Source organism: Dermacentor variabilis, chromosome 11, assembly GCF_050947875.1.
Source record: "Dermacentor variabilis isolate Ectoservices chromosome 11, ASM5094787v1, whole genome shotgun sequence".
Classification (NCBI taxonomy): Eukaryota; Metazoa; Arthropoda; class Arachnida; order Ixodida; family Ixodidae; genus Dermacentor; species Dermacentor variabilis.
Window position 1 is genome coordinate 1,974,917 of NC_134578.1, and position 24,419 is coordinate 1,999,335.

The window sequence follows — 24,419 nt, forward strand, 5'->3', positions numbered from 1 at the left end:
GCAAGCAAGCGGGAACCTGCGTCACGAGCGTGAGAGGCACCTCTTGTTTTGCTGATATGTGGCTAAAGGATTTTGTTTTTCAGCAACACCCTTGTCTATAATCATCCCAACAGTGGCGGAGCAGGGGTGACACAAGCTGCCAGGCTTGAGTAAGCAGAAAGGAACATTTACTTGAATAGCGTGGGTTGCTGAGTGCGTCAGGTACCGCCTTCACAAGGCGGCACATATGTGAGATACTAATTCAGAAACTAACATTAACAGGACAGCGAGCTAGCAATGTAATCTGTGGGAGCAACCGCTGCATGTTCACCTAGCTGTGCATTTTCATGAACACAACGACGGGCTAGTTTCTCCGGACATGGGAGCAGCCTTTACTCACTTGGTGCCTACTGCACAGGTTCGCTGTTAAACCTGAGCACATCAACCAAATGGGTGGATTGTGTAGGCCATGCTTCACTGGCAGGTGGCAGAGGCCTGAAGTTTACTAAAGCTTCAAACTTCTGCAGTGTGGAAATGTGAAAAATAAAAAGAGCAATCAACAAAAAGCTAATGCAATCTGTCTCCATATGTCTGTCGTAGCTTCTTCTTAGTCACCACGGTAACTCTAAACCATGGAATCAAAAAACGAAAGGCAACCTTAAAACCAACTTCCGTGGCATGAAGCTTGGCCATGGCACACAACGTCATCTTGTCTGGAGTGTCGTCATCTATGGACTGCGCTGCTCGCCTCACAATCAGACGTGATGTCTGCAGCCCTGTTGCCATCTTTGCCAAGTTGAACTGGTTGTTCTGAAACAAGCAAAAATGCAAGCTTCCAGCTGACAAAGTTGGCTTAATTATAAGCGAGAGCTTAAGCTTGAAATAAGTAAACAGGAGAAATAAATCCATTGCCCATTACCCATAACTGATGCCTCTTTAATTCTAGATTGTGAGTGGCAAAGTGGGGCACAAATTCTATGCATTCTCCATTTTTTGTGAAAATGCCAAGAAATTGTGGCATCATGCACATCTTTTGTTTTGCCTACAAAAATGAGAAATAGACAGACAGCAGAAAAGCATGAACAAAACTAGTAAAAACTGGGAGCTTCACAGTGTGAGGAAAGCAGGGTAATTACTGGAGAGCCATGTCCGGTCTCCCTTTACTGCACTCACTACTTTCTCCCTGAATCAGCCACATTCTATTACTGCACCCAAGAGAGTGGACAGAGCACCAAATTATTTTTTAGACCGACTCCCTGCACTTCCTACCAGTACCACATGATCAATGTGCCCCTGCAGCTTCAGTCTGCCACACTTTTGTTCGCATAAATGAGACTGCACCTACTCCTGGAGACTTCTCGGAGCATATTTTGAACTCGTGTGCTGACTACGTCGAAAGACATTAAAGCAACAGCTTTATTTAACTACTTCCGTCGGTTTTCAAGGTTGGTGGATGGCAGTGCAACATGGTAGAGGGTAACAAGAGTGAGGAGGATGAGAGTGAAGAATGGAGAAGGAAATGCATGTGTGGAGGAGGAGCAGAGAGGAAGGCACGTGATTGGTTGGTATGGGTGATGATGACATGCACGTAGGAGGAGGAAAAATGTGAGGAGGGCCAGTGCCAGGCAACATCCTTTCCACATTAAAAGCACAGTATAAAAAATACAGCAGAATAACTGGAAAGCTATCACTGCCTTTGACAATAATCTTGGATGGTTCCTGATCACATTTTTTGCGACAGCACAGGGTGAAAGAAGTGTACCTGGTAAGAGGCAAGGGGCTTTCCAAACTGCTTGCGAACCTTCAAATGTTCCTTTACTATGTCAATGCTAGCAGCTGCAGCTCCCATGGAACAGGATGCTGTGGATAAACATGGAAATGCAACGCTCAATGGCTGAACTGGTGCAAGACTCAATTGGTTCAAAGGCTCTAAAAACCAGCACTGCACTCACAAAAACAGGGCACTTTCAGCTGCTGGTTTTAATAGCATAGCATAGCCATGTGCCACATTTTTGAACCAAGTAAAATGAGAAAAAGATTTTCGACATAACAGTTCTTTCGGTTCTACTTTAATTGCCACATTGAAACATTTTTTTCTCCAGGATTACTTACATGATGTTGATAAGAAGAAAACATTTGGTGATGCTTTGTCCACATCGTCAGTTGTTAAGAGGATGGGGCTTTGTAACTTAAAAAAGGAGGAGTAGGATATCATTTGAAATGTGGCCGAAATATAAACTAATTGACAGTGAGACTTCGTGGTCTTACCACGAGCCAGAAATGCTCTCTCCCGTTAGGCAATTGCTGAACTAAATTTAATTGAGTATGCTCCATTTAGCAGTGACGAAAAGATTTTGCAGTAAAATAATGGAAAGAAAATTTAAACTTAGGCCTTCCCCTTTCCTTTCTCTTAAGCAAAAGAAAGTGACGAAATGTTTCTTTAGAAGTAAAACTCAAGTTTACAGATTTTTGGCTTTCCCAACATAGAAAATTCTATGCCTGCTACAGTAGTGGACAAGAGCAACATATTGGAGTCAGCTCTAGCTCACCCTGTTGTTCTGTTTTGTAAAAGCCATGTAACCAAGGCGACAATTTCCAGTAATATGTAAATTATTGTGTTACTTTGAGGGAATTCTCGCTTCACTGTCTGTGATAGTTTCATAAAGGACACTGTGTGCACAAGGGAATGCTGGCATGCAGAAAGATCGCCTCATCTCAAACATGGCCCGGCTAAAGCATCAATGGTCAATACTACGGAAAAAAAGATTTTGTGGAATCAAATCAATAAGTTATGGCTTTCTTTACCATAACTTTTATTAATATGGCAATTAGTTCTGTGAGCTTCCAGAGAACTTATTTGCCATATTCAGTGTCCTTGTGCTTTGAGTTAAGTATTTCAGCCTCACCTTGCCATCTGCTAACCTCCTGATTAGGTCAGGTGGTACACTAACTTACCTAGAAAAGCGGTGGTCCTGGGTTCAATCCCCGGACTAGACCAAATTTTTCTTCAACTGTGAAGATTTCTTTCCGAGAAAAGCTTATGGGTTTCCTTTGGAGCTCTGTGCTACATGCGAGTAGCGATATAATCTCGACCAGGTGAGGTGGGTCTTCACCGCAGGAATCAGGAAACGACGACGCAGCCGGGCATCGTGATAATGAAAAAAAATAAAGAAAAGATTGTATTCACGTCATTGGTACATGGATGGGACTCTCATCTGAGTCTCGAGCAGTTCTTTTAACACCGGGGCCTGCATGGCCTTAAATAACCTCTGGCAGTCTTGTGGGCATCGCCGTCTTCTTCCGGAGCCTGTCTTTCCCTTTGCCCATCCTTGGTATCAGGTCTGGGAAAAGGGTGACGTCGTCTTGACCTTTGGTTTGTCTTTCTTATTCTATCCTATTGTGCCAGCTCGGGGAAAAGGGTGACATTGTCTTGACCTTCGGTTTCTTCTTCTATCCTTTTATGTCAGCTCGTGGAGAATGGGGTGGCGTCGTCTTGACCTCATGGCCTGCCTTTCCCTTCGCCCATCCTTTTGTGTCAGCTCAGGGAAAAGGGTGACGCCGTTTCATAGAAGAGGGCAATTACGTTGACGTGGGGAAGCCCATTTGAATGCTTCTCACAATTGACAGGTCAATCATAACAGTAGGCGAAATTTTCCTTTCATCTTTTATTAATGTTTACTGATAAGCAAATAATGAAAATTCAAATGTGCAACTTAGGCTGATGCACAATGAGCAGAGATCTTTTCCTCTTTCCTCAAACTTAGCAATCTGCCAGCACTGGTTGATCCAACATAGCAGGGGGGGTGTCCACCTAGTGGACATGTCCGTTTCGTCTACTGATGAAATTGTGATTGGCTGAGCTGGGGAATGTGTCAGAAGGAGGCAGGCGCCCCCAACAAATTGGCACTTGAGTAGCAGACGAAATGGACATGTCCACTAGGTGGACACTTACAAAATACCCCCCTGTACGCCTTAGCACTAGGGCTTATGTTTAAAAAAAAGGAAAAAGAGAGAAAGAGAGGAAAAGAGTACTTACATTTAAAAAAAGAAAATACGGCATTTTACGTGGTATTTTAGTAGAGACCAAGACACTGTGACAGATGGTAACTAGGTGGGACTTCTATAGGTGCCCTTTGAGAAACATGCCAATGTGAAGAAGCCCCCATGCGTACAGCAGTGCCATTAGCGCAATGGTAGGCCAGTACTACTGCCACGAGCAATGCAGAGGTCTGCCTCACTGAGAAACAATTCCAGCCAGGGTGCACTGCAATAGTTCACCAGACAGGGCAAACAAAGAGTGCATGAGGCACTCAACCACTTTTGCAGGCCGCCAACTGCCACCAATACCACTGCAGGCACCAAGCGAGGCATGCCGTCAGCTGCTGGCAGTGTCCACACCAAAAAACAATGCCCAGTCACCCCTGTGCCATCACCACGCTGCCTTCACAGCATGTTTCAGGGCAGGACTGCTGAGGCACACCTGCCACTTGTCAGGCAAGCTGCTATAAAAAATAAATTTCTGCTGTTCTTCTATAAACACCGAAAAATGAGCTGTGCATAAGGTAGCATGCCACAGTTTGAAGTACAATGAGTCTTACACTTCTAAACACGCTCTAAATCTTTTGCATTGACCTGTAAACTGCATGTTAATAATTAAAAGGTTATTTCATTAGTAATGCTGGTTGTTTAATTTCGTTTATTATATCCTCAAGGCCTGACAAGGCTTTACAGAGGAGGTGGGTTACAGGTAATATCAGCAATTACACGAGAAAAAACTATACAACATAAAAAGTACAATCTTACAAATAATTCGGCAGGAATACAATGAGTAGGAAAAAATGGTTATTACGAAAAATACAAGATATACAGGTACATGAAACCGCCAGCTAATAAGTAATGTTGTCTAAAGCACAATGAAGCAAGGAATTATCATTGATGGATACAATGTTTACGGGAAGGCAGTTCCGCTCTAGTGAGGTCAGAGGTAAGAATGACTGGGAAAATGTATTTGTGTGGCAAGAAGGAACATGAACCTTGTGAGAATGATCGATGCGACGGGATATGTAGTGTAGAGTATGAATGAATAGATCATGCAGTGTTGTATGGGGAAAGGTCTTGTGGAATAATGATAAACAGGAAACTTTATATTGAGCCGCAAGAGGTGGAAGAGAAAGGCTAGCTTATTTAATTAGTTTAATTAATTAGAAGCACTAAAACATGCAGGCAGCTTCTTCTAATGAGAACGTTCCTTATGCTTGATCATTTGAGAAACTTCCAGTACATCAGCTGCAACCCTCTGTAGGGAGGGAATGGTCACAATTTCTTGATGTCCAGTAAAATAAAGCCCGTGTGTGACCCCATGCCTGTAAGCTAAGATAAAGTTATACATTTCAGCACATTTTCTATCATTATTATGCATGACATCCTGTGTTTATATTTGTGTACAAATTGGCATTTCCTCTAGTCAGCTTTCAATCAATCTTCAGAGCTAGTTATGTCTTCTCTGCCATGTACCTTGGTGCTGCGGACATAATACAGTTCTGAATGTTTTCCACGAAGTTGTGGCAAGGGCAATAATTTGTTGCTAATAAGAAAGAATGAAGAAGTGCAAATGGGGCACAAGCAGACCAAAATCCTGCAGAAATCATCTCAGGATAACTGCCGATGATGTTAGTGTGATCAGTACTGAAGAAATGTAGCGACATATCACAGTGCCACCGTCCAAACCCGTAAAGTGTGCTGCTGCAGCCAGGCCCCTCTCTCGCACTTCACTCTAAACACGCCGCACCACCTAGTGGCACCACCGTGAAGTCCATGCATAGCGCATGTCTGAATATATATTTAGACAAGAGTGTTTGGATATACTATACGACACCAATTCTATGCCACCCAGCACCGGAAAAATTTCAAAGGATTATTTTTTTTTGTCACTGAAAAGTGGCACATATCCAGTGACCGAAGTTGCCATCATAGAGGTTCATTAAAGGGGTCCTGAACCATCCCTTGGCTTGATGAAAAAACACAGTTCACGTTCACAGATAGCATATGCTGCTGTGAACATCTCAAGCAAATTTTGCAGTCATGTGCTGTGCTTGGAGCTCATAAGCGGAGTGCAAAGTCACATCTTTCTCAAACACTTTCCTTTCAACAGAAGCCTGCCCCTCACTCTTTTCTGGATGCTTTATTCAGTAATGTAGCAGATTCACATATGCTGTTGCTATTGGCCAATAGCTAACCTCAATCAAGAAGGGTGTTCGGATCAGTGTGCTTCTTGCTACTGTTACTGTGTATATTTACTGACACAGTTTAATAAACAGGCTGAAGTAAGCGAAAATCTGCTTTCGAATTTCTACAACAATTACGTACTTCCGGAAGATACCGACTATCATCTGCTCACGCTTGGCCGCCCGTGCAGGAATTAAACTGTGGCCACCTGCTGAATGGTGTCGTAGCCGTTGCGTCCTGCTAATTTCAACTAGTTTTGAATTCAACTGGCGCACGCTCACTCCTGGCTGCTGCTGGTTAGACGCCTTGGCAGACGCCTTCGCTTCCTATTCAGCTACTGATAGCACTTCAAAATACACAAGTTGGATGTTGCTACTGTTAGTCCTCCCAGGTGGAAAGACCCCGTCAGATATTACTGCCTTTTGTCCTCTCTTCCTAACTGTAACCATGCACTTGAATAAAAATCAACTCAATTAAATTAAATTAGTTGGTCAAGCTGGTGCAGGATGAAGCCAGTCCACACTACATAGCATGGCCAGACTGGAGCATGTAAGCGTAAGTGCACACGCAAGCCCAGTCGTGCACAAAGCAAATGCTGCACATACGCACTGTGTGGTGCAATGGCGATGACGCTTACTACAGCATAGCCAGTGCAGGCAATGAACACGTTTTTTGAAAGCCTTGGTTATAAAGACGTGAGCTAGCATGCTGTACATACTGCGCATCACTGATGTGCATCCGTGCTGATACAATAACTACAGGTGTCTGCTACACCCTCCCTCAGGGAACAAACAAAATAGACACTAAGGCAAATATAAACAATTGTCAAAGCTTATGGCACTTGATTAAATTGTTCATCATAATAAAGCTTGTGTGGAGGCCTGACAGTACGAGTTGACCTTCTTGCAGCTGGTGGCAGTGGCATGCCAGGCAAAGGCTCGCAGTCACTTGCTGGTAGGGTTGATCCTACGAATGTTTCTAGAGATGATGCTTCAGAGGCTCACGCTGTTGGTTCAGTTGGTGCTGTAGGTGCTGGTGCACAGGAGTTTTCACCCAATGGGCTCTCCTCACAGTCGTCACCACTTTCACCACTGTACTGCTCCCCCGTCCTAAGCAGATGTCGGCAGTTTCGGCAAAGCACATGGTAATCATGAGCTTGTACCAAGTAGGAACATAAAGCAGTTTCACTAACAACCTTCGCTTTTGGGACTACACCAAAGCATCCTGAAGTCCCACCTTCGTGGCTCTGCACAGTACCGTATTTACTTGCATAATGATCGCACTTTTTTGTCAGAAAAATTGACGCAAAACCAGGGGTGTGATCATTACGTGGGGTAAATTTCCCGCGAAAATCAAACTCTTTTTTTTCGTCCCGCGTTTGCTGTGGGACACCAAAACAAAAATGGCAAACGGCGGAGCGAACCGAACGCGCCGAACGCGATTATTTTTTTCTTCTCGTGAGTACATTACGTGCATTGAAACAGTTTCTTCTGTATCAGTAATGAATAATATTGTTAATATTGGCAAGCTTGCAGCAACAACGTAGCCATGTCCACTTTGAGGGGACAGAAACAGATGGGGGAGCGACATAGTGACATAGTGACATAGTGACATAGAAACACATGGTCGGCATGCTGAGGAAACTGCGGCATCTGTTTTCACTACTATCCTAATACGGCATGTTTCCGCTAAGGGTGGGTGAATCTTAGCTGCGTTACAAGCGTCGGCGTATGAATAGGGTACACTTTTAACGTATCAGTGTAAACGTGGCTACTACCGTTGCCGCTTGTGATTTGTTGTGTGCCCACGAGTGCAGATAAGAAGAATCGAAACGTGCCTTTTTTGTTGTTGTTGACCACAACCATTATAAAGCCTACACATAATAAAGGCAAGTCTGGTTGGAGCTTTTTTTAGTCATGGAACTGCGGAAAGTGATGAAAGTAATAAAATGAGGCATCTACTTAAGAATGTTTGATGCGTGCAGACCGCTTAGTTTATCTTGAAGAGTCGTTCGCATAGCATTCGACAGGTGGTAAGCGCCACCTGTCGAAAATTGAATTTCAACGACAAAATTAAGGGATGCGATCATTACGCTAGTGGGATCATTATGCGAGTAAATATGGTATTTCCAAACTTTGGCTTGGTGTTGCTTCCTCACAGTGGTCTGGGACACTCTGCCGAACTCAGGAACGTTTAGATGAAGTCGTCGTCTTTGCAGAAGTTCATCTGGAGAATGCCTATCTTCCAGTGGTGCTCAGCAATAGGCTACCAGACCCAGCCAGAAGCACTCCACTAGTTCTCGAGTCATTTTCAGGGTCCACTTTATGATTTCCACACCTTTTCAGCCATTCAACTGTGGATAACCGAGGCTGGAGGGCCCATGATGGAAGTCTTACGTTTTATAAATACTGGCGAAATCACGGCTCGAAAACTGGGATTTGTTATCCATACAGACTTATACAGGTATGATGTACCTGGCGGACACTAAAAGGGGACGCCAAAGACTTGAAAAATTATAGACCGATCAGCTTACTGTCAGTTGCCTACAAACTATTTACTAAGGTAATCGCAAATAGCATCAGGAACACTTTAGACTTCCGTCAAGCAAAGGACCAGGCAGTATTCCGTAAAGGCTACTCAACAATAGACCATATTCACACTATCAATCAGGTGATAGAGAAATGTGCGGAATATAACCAACCCTTATATATAGCTTTCATTGATTACGAGAAAGCGTTTGATTCTGTCGAAACCTCAGCAGTCATGGAGGCATTACGGAACCAGGGTGTAGACGAGCCGTATGTAAAAACACTGAAAGATATCTACGTATAGCGGCTCCACAGCCACCGTAGTCCTCCATAAAGAAAGCAACAAAATCCAAATAAAGGCGTCAGGCAGGGAGATACACTCTCTCCAATGCTATTCACAGCGTGTTTACAGGAGGCATTCAGAGACCTGAACTGGGAAGAATTGGGGATAAAAGTTAATGGAGAATACCTTAGTAACTTGCGATTCGCTGATGATATTGCCTTGCTTAGTAACTCAGGGGACCAATTGCAATGCATGCTCACTGACCTGGAGAGGCAAAGCCGAAGAGTGGGTCTAAAAATTAATCTGCAGGAAACTAAAGTAATGTTTAACAGTCTTGGAAGAGAACAGCAATTTACAATAGGTAGCGAGGCACTGGAAGTGGTAAGGGAATACATCTACTTAGGGCAGGTAGTGACGGCGGATCCGGATCATGAGACGGAAATAATCAGAAGAATAAGAATGGGCTGGGGTGCGTTTGGCAGGCATTCTCAGATCACGAACAGCAGGTTGCCATTATCCCTCAAGAGAAAAGTGTATAATAGCTGTGTCTTACCAGTACTCACCTACGGGCCAGAAACCTGGAGGCTTACGAAAAGGGTTCTACTCAAATTGAGGACGACGCAACGAACTATGGAAAGAAGAATGATAGGTGTAACGTTAAGGGATAAGAAAAGAGCAGATTGGGTGAGGGAGCAAACGCGAGTTAATGACATCTTAGTTGAAATCAAGAAAAAGAAATGGGCATGGGCAGGACATGTAATGAGGAGGAAAGATAACCGATGGTCATTAAGGGTTACGGACTGGATTCCAAGGCAAGGGAAGCGTAGCAGGGGGCAGCAGAAAGTTAGGTGGGCGTATGAGATTAAGAATTTTGCAGGGACGACATGGCCACAATTAGTACATGACCGGGGTTGTTGGAGAAGTATGGGAGAGGTCTTTGCCCTGCAGTGGGCGTAACCAGGATGATGATGATGATGATGATGATGATGATGATGTACCTGGTGAACATGGTGCTAAGGGCTGCGATCATAGTTGCTGCAGTTGTGTCTTCGAGCTTCTTGATGTCTGGGAAATTGGAAAAGGCATTGTAAGCAACCACGTACGACCCTGTACCAAGCACATTTGGGAAATGACCACATTAGAAGTAGTTCATATGGCTGTCTGCATGCGTACTTTCTGCACGTTACGTAGAGTCCTACTAGTGCAGCAATTTTGCCGTTCAGGGCCAAGAAACAAGCGTTCAAGCCCTCTCGTCACACTTTTGCAACTCGAGGTGGCCAGCATGAATTCTCTTCAGCAAGCTTTGTTCCATACTCTTCGGTATTAGAACTTTCAAGCCCTTCAGCACTACTTCATTAACGACTGACAGTTTTTTAAAAATGATTTGAGTTGCCCATTCACCAGCTGCCTGTATGCTAAGCTTGTCATCACGGTCTGTAGATAGTCGTCACGAGAAGTTTCCTGCTGGAGTAACTGCTGCGTTTCGGAAGTAACCATGTAGCCCAAGGTCAGTACCTCGTGACTTTTAACATTGTTTGTAGTGCCAACTTGGTCTTCGCCCAAGTCCGCCGTCGGCCGTGATGACATGTCAGCGAGAACAAGCTGCTTTCTGGGAATGTACTGCAAAACAGTCATATTTTAGCAGTCACTAAAAGAATCTTTGCACTCGTGGTGGCATGTCAGCAATTTCTTTTTACATGATTGCTAGAGGCAGCTTATGGTCTCTTTCGATAAGCACTTTTCTTCCATAGACAAACTCGTGAAAACATTCACAGCCAAAAGAAATGCAAAGTGCCTCCTTTTCGATTTGTGCACAGATTTGGTCGGCTTGGGTTAAGACATGAGATGCATATGCTACAGGTAGCCATTCACCATTGTATCCTTGCAACAACGCTGCACCAACGCTGTTCTTTGATGTGTCGCACTTAGTTTCTCGTTGTGGATCAAAGATGGCAAGTGGGGAGGTGGTGGTCAAAACTTGCGTTAAAATTTTCCACTCTTGCACATTGTTTGCAGTCCATTGAAACTTAGCGCGAGACTTGATAAGCTCTTGTAGAAGCATTGTGCATTTTTGCCAAGCTTTTGATTAGCTTTGGGTCAGGTGACACGAATGTTCAGCACACAATGTCGTTAAGGAATTTGATTTTTTTCACACCGAACTTGCATTTCTGCGCATTGAAAGTAAAACACGCTTTTTCAGGAGCTTTCAGCACTGCTGTTAAACGCTAATCATGTTCTTACTTATTGGAACCGCAAACTAAAATGTTGTCAGTGTATATGAGCACACCCAGTAGGCCGTCAAATACTTAATTCACGGTTTGTTGAAATACCTCCTGTGCAGCTGAAATGCCGAAGGGCAGAAGCCGGAAATGGTGTCTCCGAGATGGTGAAGAAAATTGCAGACCTTGAGTCTGTTCGTCAAGCAGTATCTGATGATAGCCGGAGTTCACATCAAGACAGCTGAAGTATGCAGCATTGGTTAAACAGGCCTCCAAATCCTTGCGCCTATGATGCAGGAAATTCTGCCGCTTTGTGTACTTGTTAGCAGCTCTGCGGTCCATGCACACTCTTAGCATACCATCTTTTCTCTTTGCCAGAACTAAAGGGTTGACCCAGTCGGTAGGCTCATTTACTTTAACAATTATGCCAGCACGTACCATTCTTTCGAGTTTCTTCTTTAGAGGCTCCTTCAGCCCCAACGGAACTCGTCGAGCTGGTTGCACAGCTGGCACCGCCCCAAGTTTCAAGACCACACTGTAGGCCTGCTGCAAGTAGCCTAGACCGTCAATGACATGCCTGAAATTCTTTAGAAGTTAATCATTTAAAGTCTTGTCTACAGTGCCTACTATATGCAGGGCTATCCCAAAAGCTTCACTAGCTTCTAGTACGAGTATAGCCTGCTGTCCACTTTTCACAACAAAAATGTGACTGCAGCAGAAGTACTCTCATGCCTTACTTCCTGTGTAGATGTTCAAAAGCACGATATAGTACCACTGTTACACGCCCGCAGCACTGAATTTGTTGGCTTCAAATCTTCTGCTTCCCGCAATTGGCGGTAAATTGACATGAGAAACAGGCTTGTCTACAAGGTGGTGTCTACTTCAAGGGGAGAGGCTACCCTCGGCTACCAACTTTTTGTTTATTGAGATATCTTAATGAAATTTTCAGGATAGACTCATACCAAAAGCATTAGTAGAACTACAAAATTTCATACAGTTAAGTTCACTAGTTCTCAAGTTACAGCAATATGTCAGAATGGTGCACATGGTTTTCTCATTCCAGGCCTGGAGAAATCTCAAAAGGTGCTGCAACTGTGAAATTCACTATGATGGTTCCCAGATGGCTACCTCAGGGCAAGACAGAGCCCTTTTTTAAATTTCCTTGCTGAAAAATTTTAGCAGCCCACCGAATTTAGTGTTGGTGATAAGATTTTATCAATCAAATTTTGATTAAATATCACAAATCACAGGCGCAATATATTGTCACCGACAAAGCCACAAAAAGACTTCGGTGGATGCTATAGATCTTTTATAAGCTGTCCTGGCACCTTCGTCGTCGTCTTCTCCTGGGAGCCACCCAACATGCCTAGCATATGGCACCGAATTGCACTGAGTGGCTGTCAGTTGTGTCAAGGCCGTGCCAATATTAAAAAAAATGGGCTTGCCTTGCCCTCAGAAGTTTATTCAGGAACACAATAAAGATAACTTTTGAAAATCTGATCAGCAGTTACAGAGATATGGAACAAGCAGCCTCACCAGCCAAAAAAGTCATTTTGAGAAAATGAGCTTTGAAAGTTTTGAGCACATATATTGGTCTAAAATGACCCTGAAGCGTAAATGGAGATGTTCTTAGGCACTCTCTTCTCTTGCCACCTTTCCACCACCTTCTCTTGCGATCGCTTCTTGGCCTTCTTCGAGCGCAGAGAATCTTTCTCGGCTGCCCGTTGAATGGCCAGGTGTTAGCCCCACTGATGAACATAGCTCTTGGGTGACCCTGTGGCAGCCAGCATTATATCTTAAAACTGCCTCATGCAGTGCTGTCTCCACAGCAATCAGCGACGCATGCTGCTCTTTGGGCATCAGGGACCACAGCATGGAGAGAAATGATCCTGATGTATTCTGCGTCTTCCTTACACCGCTTCCTTGCACCGAACGCGTGTAGCGTCTTGAGTTTCTTTGGGTGCATCGTGGCCGACCACACAACAATCAGCAGGCTAAATGCAACAACGGTCTTGTAAAGACGGTTGAAAATAGTCTCGTAAAGATGGTAAAAACTTGAAGGATATGTGAACAGCTGCAAATATAGACGATGGCAAGCAGAACACACAAAGGGTGCCGGCAATGAAGGAGCCGAAGCAGACGACGGCTGGATGCATTATGCAGGAGACCACTATGTCATTGCACGCAGCAGCCAATGGGAGTTGCCGGCTCCGCCGCGTCCTTGGGGAGCCGCGCCGCTTCGCCCAATCTCAGCTTCGCATCTCAGCCACGGGAAACTTGAAAGCTCTCGCGAGCCCTCCAATCATGAGCGATTTACGCCTCTCCCATGCTGCCGCCGCGGGTGGCGGGAAAAAAAAAGCATAAGAATGCCCGAACAAAACAACACCAAAATGGTGGCGCTCAGGGGAGCGGTGGAGAAATGGCATTCCCGCCAAGTAGGGGTATTTTGAGCACTCGCTCACCGCTCGAGGGCTGCCATGGTTCGTTATAAATTTTATTTGAAACAGTTTTGCGATGAATTAGGCGTTGATATTTACAGAAATGGTAGTTTATAAGACATATTGCCGAATATGTGGTTTTCCAAAAATCGACTTTTTCGCGATTTTTTCGGTTTTTAAAGGCTGTGTCCCCCCTTAAGCTCATCTCACAATTGAGAACATAAGCTTTAACTGTCCAGTCCCTTTCACGTCTTGCTGTTGTGATAATGAGCTTGAGAATGTTGAAATCTTCGTGTAGCTGCTTTCTGACTTTGATTACTACAACTGACCTGCAACCACTTGAAAGTGGTTCAGCTTGTGGCATAAACGACATCTTTTTCCAAAGGCTGGCACTGCTTAGGTCTGTGCCAGCGGTTGCACTCACGAGAGTAAAATTGTTCTTTTCCTTGTTTCCACTCTTTTGCAGATAGTGCCGAGCACCTTGAAATGGCTTCAACACTGTCATACTTTGTTTCGCTGTGCTACTGTCTCCGCTGCTTTCCACATTTCCTCTGCTTTTTGCAAAGCCAATTGGCTGTCACAAAGTATTTTCTCACGTAATCTAGGATTGTGCGTGCCAAATACGATCTGGTCCCCTATCATCGATTCTTGCATCACACCAAAGTTATACAGTGCTGCTTGCTTTTTCAGGTCACGAACAAATTTTTCGAATGGTTCTTTTTTCACTTGCTTTCTTGAATGGCATACATATTTCTCAGACACTTCATTGCTCCCTCTGGTGCAACAGGTATCAAACTTTCTCACCACAGTACTATTGGCGGCGAGGAGTTACAGAGTCGCCATCTGTCGGATGTGCCTCTCTTGCGTAGTATGAGGGATCACGTGGTGCGCTCCTCATAGGTTTCGCTTACGGTGCTCAATAAAAACACCACGCGGCAGCCCTCCTGGACATTTATGTAGGTGCTCTCAAAACGAGGAAGGTTTTCAACTGTCAATATAATAATGTTGCGCAAACTTAAAGCACAGAATCATTTACAGCCGCTTTCTCTTTACCGAATATGTACAGCGAATGCCACTACGCGCGGTCGCCGTGATGGAGTCTCCCGAACCGGCTTCTTGCGTGAAAGTTAAGCAAACGCTGAAAGTAAACTATGTGAAATATGTTCTTATAGTAGGCTGTCTGTATAACCAAATGGGGCATAACAGAATGAAGCCTCAATGCAGCGATCGCACGGGTTCGCAGCAACCGACTGCGCGCCTGCATGCATGTCCGCGCACTATGTTTTGCTTTCGCTGTGAGCACGTCTTCGCACCGTGCCGTGAGCTTTAGGCCACAGCATATGAGCATTTGACAGTACACCAGCAGCCATTGTTGCGTGGACACTATCGGAACTGTTCAAAAATAATTCCGTTATAGAGACTTCAACGCCTACGGCGACTGTGATGTGCCGTCGCGACGATTCAGTCTTTTTTTGTCTTCTAAATTCTTGGACATTTCAATATTATTTCTCAAGCTGCCTCGCACTGTATGTTTATCAGTCTTAGCGTGTGATTTCCCTCTGCTTCTCTTTTGTAATCCGGTGCATTAATTCTTAACACAAACATGATCATATTCCATGCCTTTCTTTAATGTGCGTCTTACCGCCTCCTTTCCGTTCCAGTGAACTTGCCGGTATTTAGCATCAACAAGTTCATAGACCAAACCGTCCTGACATCAGCCGGGCAGCGTGCGCGGGCGAGCGTCTCAGTGCGCGTTTTCTGCCACTCACCGAACATCGCGCAGTCCCGGCGCCGTAGCAGAAATCTTCCTCGCGTCTGTGCTTGCTGCATACCCGAGTTGCAGCCGACGGCTGTCTGCTGGTTGTAAGTTTCGCCAGCCAAGCTTCACGCAGCTCCTTGCCTTGCGGCTACGAGTGAATAAGGCTGACACCGGGCTCCGTTGCATACGTCCGGCACTGTGGCACCGGGCAGTAGCCTACCATGCTGCACGCCTCCAAAGGCAGCCGCCACCTATTATAGTACTTTCAGATGTTGTCAAGCAGACACTCAAGGCGGTAAAGCCTCACCACTTAATCAGAACCGCGGCGCAGGTGGGACTTTAAACTTTCGTTGTCAGCTCGCTTCGGCGCTTCCGAAGCAGCCGACGCGGCCGCTGTGTCCATGTGATCCCTCATGCCATGTCACGCCGACGGTGGCGCCAGCTTTTCCAGTGGTGAAGCTCGCCGCCAATAGTAGCTCTTGTCTTCACTCGGCTTGAACTGGAAGTTGTTGAACTGACGTGAATGACAATTACGTCGCGACATGGATGACATGGCATACATTTTATGATGTCAATGTCATAAATAAGATGACATGACATGCATTTCTTTAGCTGGATGTGTATTGAGTATCTGTGTTATGACATGCAATTATGACATGAACATGTCATAACATGAATGGCTTGAATGAATATGTCTTTGATTCAGTTAGTAAGTATAAGTAATTTCCCATTTTCTTTGGTGTCTTTGTTTGTTGGCTTCTCATGATACGACTGGATATCAAGGCATGTCTGTATGTCAAGCCATGACATGATTCCTACGAATGTCATAACAGCCTTTACAGGAATGCCACAAAATCACGTCATGCAGTTGTGCATGCACAGCACAGCTTGACATTATTACCATGACAAGAACTTATGCCGACTTCTGTGGACATAGTTGTTTATTAACTTGGGCCGATGGCTATATGCTCGTGCTTGTGATGCCAAAATGGCCACTGCATCTTCATTCCAGCTTTGTCATCCGACTCTCACCTCTGCTTCTTTTCTGCTACCTGCGCTTGAGCCAGGTGGCATGCCTATGAAGACCCCTGCATTATGGCAGTAGAACATAATCCGTTCAAACAGCGATTGGAAGGCAAGTTTCCCATGACTGTTAATTTCCACATGCCAGCAACGCAGCCCCTCTTCATTCTTTCGAAGCTCGTACCAGGCTTTCATGACCATCAAACATCGAGGCCTGTTCTTTCTTGACGCACATGGTGTCCAGATATGACAATGCTGCACTGAATTGCGCTATGGCAGCGTCATCATGGCTCAGCCAAGGTGAGCAGTGCATCATACCACTTGTCCGAATGGCTGTAAATGGACACGGCCTTTAGGTTGTGCTACAGTTTCGCCATCATGTTCCCTGTTTGTGTTCTCCAAGTGATACCACGTGCTTGCTTCCATGAATGTTCTGTTTCTGTGTTCCTTACCCTTCTAGCACCTCCATGCCACTCGTTCACATGGATTCGATCATTTGTGGAAACCACACAACCATTATTATTGCCGTTGTTGTCTTGCTGCTGTCACCACACACATGCACAAGTGTTAATTCTAGTTCACTGTGCTTACATCACATACACAAGTACTGAATTTACACAAACACAATGGTCAACCTGGTAACCAAGGTGGCATAGCCTAGTCAATCAACCAGTGTTGCATAGCCTAGACAGGCTCTTTCCGGGCCTTTTGCTGTGCCTCCTGAGACATAATGCATAAAATTGTGTCAAATAAAACAGAAAGAAATAAAGAAAGAAAACACCAAACGATGCTGCATAGCTATCTGCCTGCAAAATGCTTCACATAACCTTGATTTCTACAGTTCATGGGATCTGCACAATTTTTTTTCTGTGTCCTTTCATGCTTCGTTATTCTTCCTTATCTCTTTGTGTACTGTGCCCGTTGGGCATCGTTAGCTCACTACCGATGGTTTGAAATGCCACTTTCGAGGCCTTCCGCGCCGCTCACAGACACTGCGCTATCAGATGTAAAGGAGAAAAGTCTTTTTTTTTTTTTGTTTTCTAAGCAGTTTGCTTTTTCTCGCCAGGCGGTGATTTTTGAACGTTCTCCGAAGTTTTTGCGATTACCGATGTAGAAAGCAAAAAATGGCTGGCCACAATTTTTGGTTTGAAGCACCGCTTTCAAGACCTTCCATGCCGTTTACGGACACTCTGTGCCATTGGACGTGAAGGAGGAGAACTATATTTTTGTTTTCTAAGCTGTTTGATTTTTTGCTCGCCATGTGGTAAGTTTTGAATTTACTCTGAAGTTTCCCAATCGTCAAAGTAGAAAGAAAAAAGTGGCCCCCTCCGTGAGTCGTGTGTGCACTTCGAAAGATTGCATATCTAGTGGTTCCGCTGTATCTGCAGCTGATTTCATCAATGGATCGAGCAGCAACGAGTCTGACGACGCTACCTTTTTGTTGGACTTTGACTCCGACAGCAACAATGAAGCAAACCAGCCTGAAACATCACCAGCCACAGCCCGGCAAGCCCATCTGTAGTGCTTGCACTTAAATTTTCCTAGTGGAATACCTTTTCAATGAAAATTTAAAATTTTTTCGGAGATAGTGCCTATTAGATGACAATACATTTTGCATATCTCATAATTTCTGTTACATTTGTTTCTTAGCAGATACAAACGTGTCTTTACAAACTTCGTTTAAATTTATCTCACAATCTTGATTCTGGTAATTTATATATTTTTAATTACATACATCTCGTTAATAAAACTTTTATGTGTGAAAAGTGTATTCATTCTGCTTTTTGTTTATGTATTACACAAAATATTGAGTGCAGTAGTTCCTTCAGAAGAAAGAAGATCTAGCTTAACCAACAAGACACACCTCAGAAGGGTTTTGGTGCGAGCTAGTTGGTACGGATCATTCATATTTAAAACAGCGCCAAAAAACACGGACAAGGGAGGACATAGGACGAGCGCTGACTGCCGACAACACCTTTATTGTAGCCCGCACAAATATATACAATTTGCAACAGGCATAAAGAGTGAAAGAAGAAGGGGAGGGGAAGGTGAGTCATCGTCGGTCAACTACTGCTGCGCATGCGTCAAAAACATTAAACAATATAAAAGAAACCATAACATGGTGGACACGGCCAAACTGCTTAACTTCTAAGGAACTTAAGTTCTTTATCACAAAGGGCTATGGAAGGGGAACTAATACAGGTGGCTCCTAACTGACACATTGAAAATGCCTCAAAGATTTCTCTGGCCATCTGATTGCTGTACTTTTTCAACACACGTGTGTCGTCAAGGAGTGGAGAACAGCCACACTTGGCACAATGAACAGCCAGATTACTGCAAGTCTTAATCTTGACACAGTGCGCATGCTCACGCAAACGTTCAATGATACAGCCTCCTGTTTGCCATATGTAAGTGCAGCCGCAAGAGGTGGGAATGGAATACACCACATTCGTACTGCAATCTACAGGCTTGGCAACATGTTGCTTATTGCACGGTCCAGGTGTTCTGCGGCTTTCGTTTTTTTTTTCTTTTTTTTTTTTTTTTTGCACATCCTTTCCAACTTGTTAGGCGCACTGAACACAACCTTTATACCAGCCCGGCCTGCGGCTTTCTTGATGCGATGGGACACACCATTTATATACGGGATCGCAACAGTCTTGGTTAAGACATCACCCGCCTCACGCTGCTTCTTGGGGGAACGAGCCTCTTGCAATAAAACTTCCGCCAAGGATGACAGCAGTTGTTCAGGATAGCCACTTGATTTAAGCCGCTGGACTTGATTGGAGAGGCTGCTGGACATCGAGTGGTGGCAAGAGCAAACGACCGCATTTCTAAGGGCCCCTAGGGCGATGGAGCGCTTCACTACTTTAGAATGGTTGGATGTGTAGGGGAGAAGGTGTTTTTTGGAACGCGGGGCATACATCCAACACGTGTGCCCTTCCTGGAGGTGTAGTGCAAGGTCTAGGAAGTGGATTTGGCCTTTTTCCGGCAATTCTCTTGTGAACGTCAAACATCGATAGATGCACTTGAATTTTTCAAACACTTGTTCGACCAGCATTGTGGCTTCATTAGGGTGCGCAGAAAGGATCACCAGAAAATTGTCGACGTAGCGAAACACCTTCTTGATAGGAATTGTGCTGAGTTGCTCCTGGAGGAGACTATCATAGTATCATGACTATCATCAGATGGCCAGAGAAATCTTTGAGGCATTTTCAATGTGTCAGTTAGGAGCCACCTGTGTTAGTTCCCCTTCCATTGCCCTTAGTGATAAAGAACTTAAGTTCCTTAGAAGTTAAGCAGTTTGGCCGTGTCCACCATGTTATGGTTTCTTTTATATTGTTTAATGTTTTTGACGAATGCGCAGCCGTAGTTGACCGACGATGACTCGCCTTCCCCTCCCCTTCTTCTTTCACTCTTTATGCCTGTTGCAAATTGTATATATTTGCGCAGGCTCCAATAAAGGTGTTGTTGGCAGTCAGCGCTCATCCTGTCTCCTTCCTTGTCAGTGTTTTTTGGCGCTGTTTTAAATATGAAAGACACACCTATTTTCTTCATGGTAATGAAAGAATACCAATGTACCCAAACTGCCACACTTGTGAATTGCTGATAACTTTTTCACACAAGGCGCACTAATAAACTACTGCTAACTGCAGAAGGCTTCTGAGGCATGGCACTCTAATGCCAGACATACTATCTTTAAAAGGTATTAAGAAGCCCTTTTAAAGGTCTTAATTGAGCAGTCTTCCATTCTATGTTGTAACAGAAGAAATAAAGAAGGCATCTAACCGATATTGACACGTCCGCCGTTGAGTCCCAGCATGGCAAAGGAGAAGCCCTGGCCTTCCTCGCCGAGCCGGTTGGAGACAGGCACTCGGCAGTCCTCAAAGATCACTGCTCGTGTTGGCTGTGTGTTCCACCCAAGCTATGACAGAAAGGCACAGAAAGTGAGTGCTCCCACACTAAAGACACATGGTGTGCGAGGAAAGGCAGGCCTGTAAATGGCCACACTGCTTCACCAAGAGGTTTGGTGAGTGTGTAGGGCTACTGGACACCATTACCAAAAGCCAGTGAGCTAGTGCACTGCACATTCCTGGCAGTGGGATGGTTTGCATCATGCTGAAATGACGTGGCTGCTAAGACTACTACAGAGGATGGAACCACATGTTCAGCTGATGCTGACTGAGCGTTAACAGACCTCTGTGTGAATATATGTGCGTGCAAAGTAGGAATCACTAATAAAGTGTGAGCATCCACAAGTGAGTGTGACAGCAAAGCTCATGTAGCTTTGGGAGGCCCATAAGCTGTGCATAGAAGCAGCCATAAGCGTAGTATGGCCCAATCTGGAATGTAACACCTAGCTAGTAATAAAGCAAATATGATAAACAATTCTACTGTATAAAGGGGAAGAAATGGCTGATAAAATGTACCAGGCTGACATCTTTGCATTAAAGAATACAGTTGAACCCACTTATAAAGATACCGCGCGCGTTTTAACATTTTAATAATATAAGGATTATAACAATGAGAAGCCGCTGCACCGTCAACTTTTGTATGTTTTCTATGGTGAAATAACCCACTTACTTACTTATTGGTTATAACAATGAAGTCTGGCTACTGAGTGTCTATGTTGAAAGGTAACGAAATGTGAAATCCTTGAAAACAAAAAAGAGAAATTCGGGCCACTGCATGATGGCTCGCCGTCCCAACAGCCGCCACGCGCTCACTTTCCAGCCTTCCATGCCTCTCACCATCCTCACGCGCCTCTCTCCCATCACTCTTCTCAGCATTGTTTGACTTGCCACTGAAATGAAAGATAGCTGATCTGTGCACTGATCATCGGCAATGCATGCCATTGTCAGTGAAAAGAAAGCACACTGCTATTGATTTGGAAACTAAGTGCTTCTAACCGATGTGCTTGCATCAGATAGCGACAGCGACGACGGCAGCAATGGCGCGGTAGGGCAGGCTGCATCAACTTTGTCCTCACAAGGGGGCCGGCAGACGATTCAGTCCCTCCGGTACATGAAGGTACATGAAGGCCTCGTGATGGAGCGCTTGCGCAGTGGTATCGTGCTGCTATCAAGCATGTGTTCGGTGAACAAGGACGGCTCCCGTCGGATGACGGCGAAAATGCATGCTGCTGGCTGAGCGCCACTGAGGAGACAAAGAACACCCTGCCGCTTCCTCGTCACCAGTCACGATGAAGCCGACCTTGTTCACCGAATGCACACTTGAGAGCAGCACAATACCACTGTGCAAACGCTCCATCACGCGGCTTTTTTCATATTTCGCGGGCTGTCTTTGCAACCCAGAAAAAAAGACTATGTGAGAAGTATCGTAAAGGAAACAACTCGATCGGTGGTTTCTGAAGGTGCTCTACAAATCTGCGTATCATACTTGGGGTCCTCAGCCAATAATTAAAAAGTTGGGTCATTAAACTTAATTAATTAGTGAGTTATGGGGAAAACAAGAAATTGCCTGAGTTACTATAGGCCAGTGCGAATAGTATGCATTCGGTTCAATTAGCTTCTGACGCACCTTTCATTTTTAAATTCTTGGCTCAACCTATGTGGGACACCTTGTATAAGCAGCAGCATAACAGAGAAAGAGAGAAAGAATACTTTATTTAAATGGTGGCTCTAGGCCTATTTGTAGAAGTCGGTAAGGGGAAGACAACTAAGTATGGCTAACTATGGAAGTATTACACACAAAGCTCCGCAGCGAGTTCAGTGTCGCTTTCTCATTAGCTCATCATCAGACCCAGTCCTCAAATGATGTCAGCTCCTTAGGCCAGTACATATCTTCAATCCAGTCCTTCAATTTCCTACATGAGGTTGGGGTTACCTCCACTGAGCATGCGTAACATTTTACTTGTGGAAGTAACTGCAAACTGTCAGGATCATTGCACTGCAGCTGCCATGATTTCATCTCTCATGGCATACGCTGCTCTTGCCTTGTTTATAAGGATTTGTTCTCCTCGAGATAGTCCTCTGGTATTGGGAAAGATCCTGTCAAAAGGCTTTGTTTCCACACCATTGCAGCCCTCAGAGCCTCCGTAATGCAAAAGAGGTGGGAGGGTCGACAAGGGAGGAGCAAGTCCTTTTGGCAAGTAATATAACTACCCAACTTGTTAATCATTACTGTCAGCCTTTATTACAAACATGAAAAGACAAAATTCTGTAAAACGTAAGCTCTGCAAACAGCAAGATTTTGAACATGATGTATAACAGAAAAGAAATTAATTTATATAGAATGAAACATCAGCAAATCAGAAAAAAATTTGCACCTGTCTTCATGGTGCTCCTGAATGACTGGCATTGGCAGAGGTAGTGGTTGCTCTGCAACTATGCATACTCTATACAACTACCTATATACAACAATATATATTTACTTCCATGCAACAATACTCTACAACATCATTCTTGATGTGAGGCATTGAGAAAGGTTTTGTCTTCGGCTAGCTCTCCCATGCCTGCTACATTCATGAAAGCAAAATGCAGCACAGACATCTAATGCCTCCTGAACACAACATTGTTGAACCACATACTGCAGCTGCAGCCTTCAAAGACATAGCTCCAAGGTGATTGGGCTAGTTCAGTGCAACATGTGGCTGACCTGCAGCAATTTTCGTTGCTTAATTACAATGCTGTTTATGGTGCTTTTGATGTGCATAAACAGGTTCTAAATGTTTCAGAATGCATTTTGACAGTTTACACGTTCCCTCCATGTTTGTTTGCTTCTGAAACAGCCTCCCTTTTGTATGTCCTTTCATGTTTCTTCTAGACCCACACCACGATCCTCCCATACATGTAGCTTGATGAAATCCAAAGTTTGCCGGCAATCGGTCTGGCTGGGAAAGTACATGTCCAAAGGTGCCAAGTGAAGCACTGACCAAGTTGGTTCAGTGCTTCATGTTGTGTCTTTTGACAAATGAAGCTTACGTTGGCTCCACAAAAGAAGGAGAAAGAAGAAAAAGAAAACACAGGCAAAATTAATGCGACGCTATACAACGTCCAGGAACAACATAGAAGTCACACATTCTGACGATGAGTTAGCACAGGATGGTGTTCTGATGAAATAGATAAACCAATCATTAATTGCCCGATTGTATTCAAAAGTCATTTTATGCACCGAGTTGGCCCAACATCAGCCTACTGAACTGCTGTTCTTGCTCTGGAATATGTTAAGTTTAAACATCACGGCGGTGGGGCAGGAACTCTTGTAAGCCAGGAGGTGGGATGTACAATACTCTTCACTCCTAAAGGAAACACCTAATTAGTATTCACACTAACATGAACTCAAGTAAATCATTAACTTATAAGAAAAAGTGCTTCATGAGACACATTAGGTAAATCTATACTAGATAAATTGACCGATAACCAGTCTCGAAATGCTAGATTGGTATTTCTTTTAACAGTAGACTAAACTGTAGTTGCTGAGTAATGCTGCCAAATGTGGTTGTTTAATGCGAGATGCATATTAAATGGTGAGAATTGCGTGCTGCTTTAAAGAATATTTACTTAACCACTGCTTGTAACGTGATGTGGTGTTTTGAGTCAACCACTGACAGTTTTTATACAAAGTGCAGACCTCTTTTACCAACTTCAGCAGCAGCAGCAGCAGCAGCAGCCTATTTTATGACCACTTCAGGACGAAGGCCTCTCCCAGTGATCTCCAATTACCCCTTTCTTGCGCTAGCCAATCCCAGCCTGCGCCTTCAAATTTCCTTATTTCATCACCCCACCTAAATTTCTGCCATCCTCGACTGCACTTCCCTTCCCTTGGCACCCATTTTGTAACTCTAATGATTCACCAGTTATCTGCCCTGCGCGTTACATGGCCTGCCCGGCTTCATTTTCTTTCTTTTAATGTCAACTAGAACATCAGCTATCCTAATTTGCTCTATGATCCACACCGCTGTCTTCCTGTTTTTTAATGTTACGCCTAACATTTTTCGTTCCATCG

General features: G+C 44.4%; 1 protein-coding gene across 2 annotated transcripts in view; it reads right to left on the minus strand.

The window, feature by feature from the left end:
• LOC142563797 (isobutyryl-CoA dehydrogenase, mitochondrial-like) overlaps window positions 1–24,419 on the minus strand; it is a 129,724-nt gene that overhangs the window by 49,353 nt on the left and 55,952 nt on the right. For both annotated transcript variants that reach the window (XM_075674417.1, XM_075674418.1), the window contains exons 6-8: window positions 20,241–20,376; window positions 1,742–1,839; window positions 637–789 (exon numbers count right to left, since the gene is read on the minus strand). In XM_075674417.1, coding sequence (XP_075530532.1) covers window positions 637–789; window positions 1,742–1,839; window positions 20,241–20,376 — 387 coding nt within the window. The remainder of the gene's footprint in view (window positions 1–636; window positions 790–1,741; window positions 1,840–20,240; window positions 20,377–24,419) is intronic.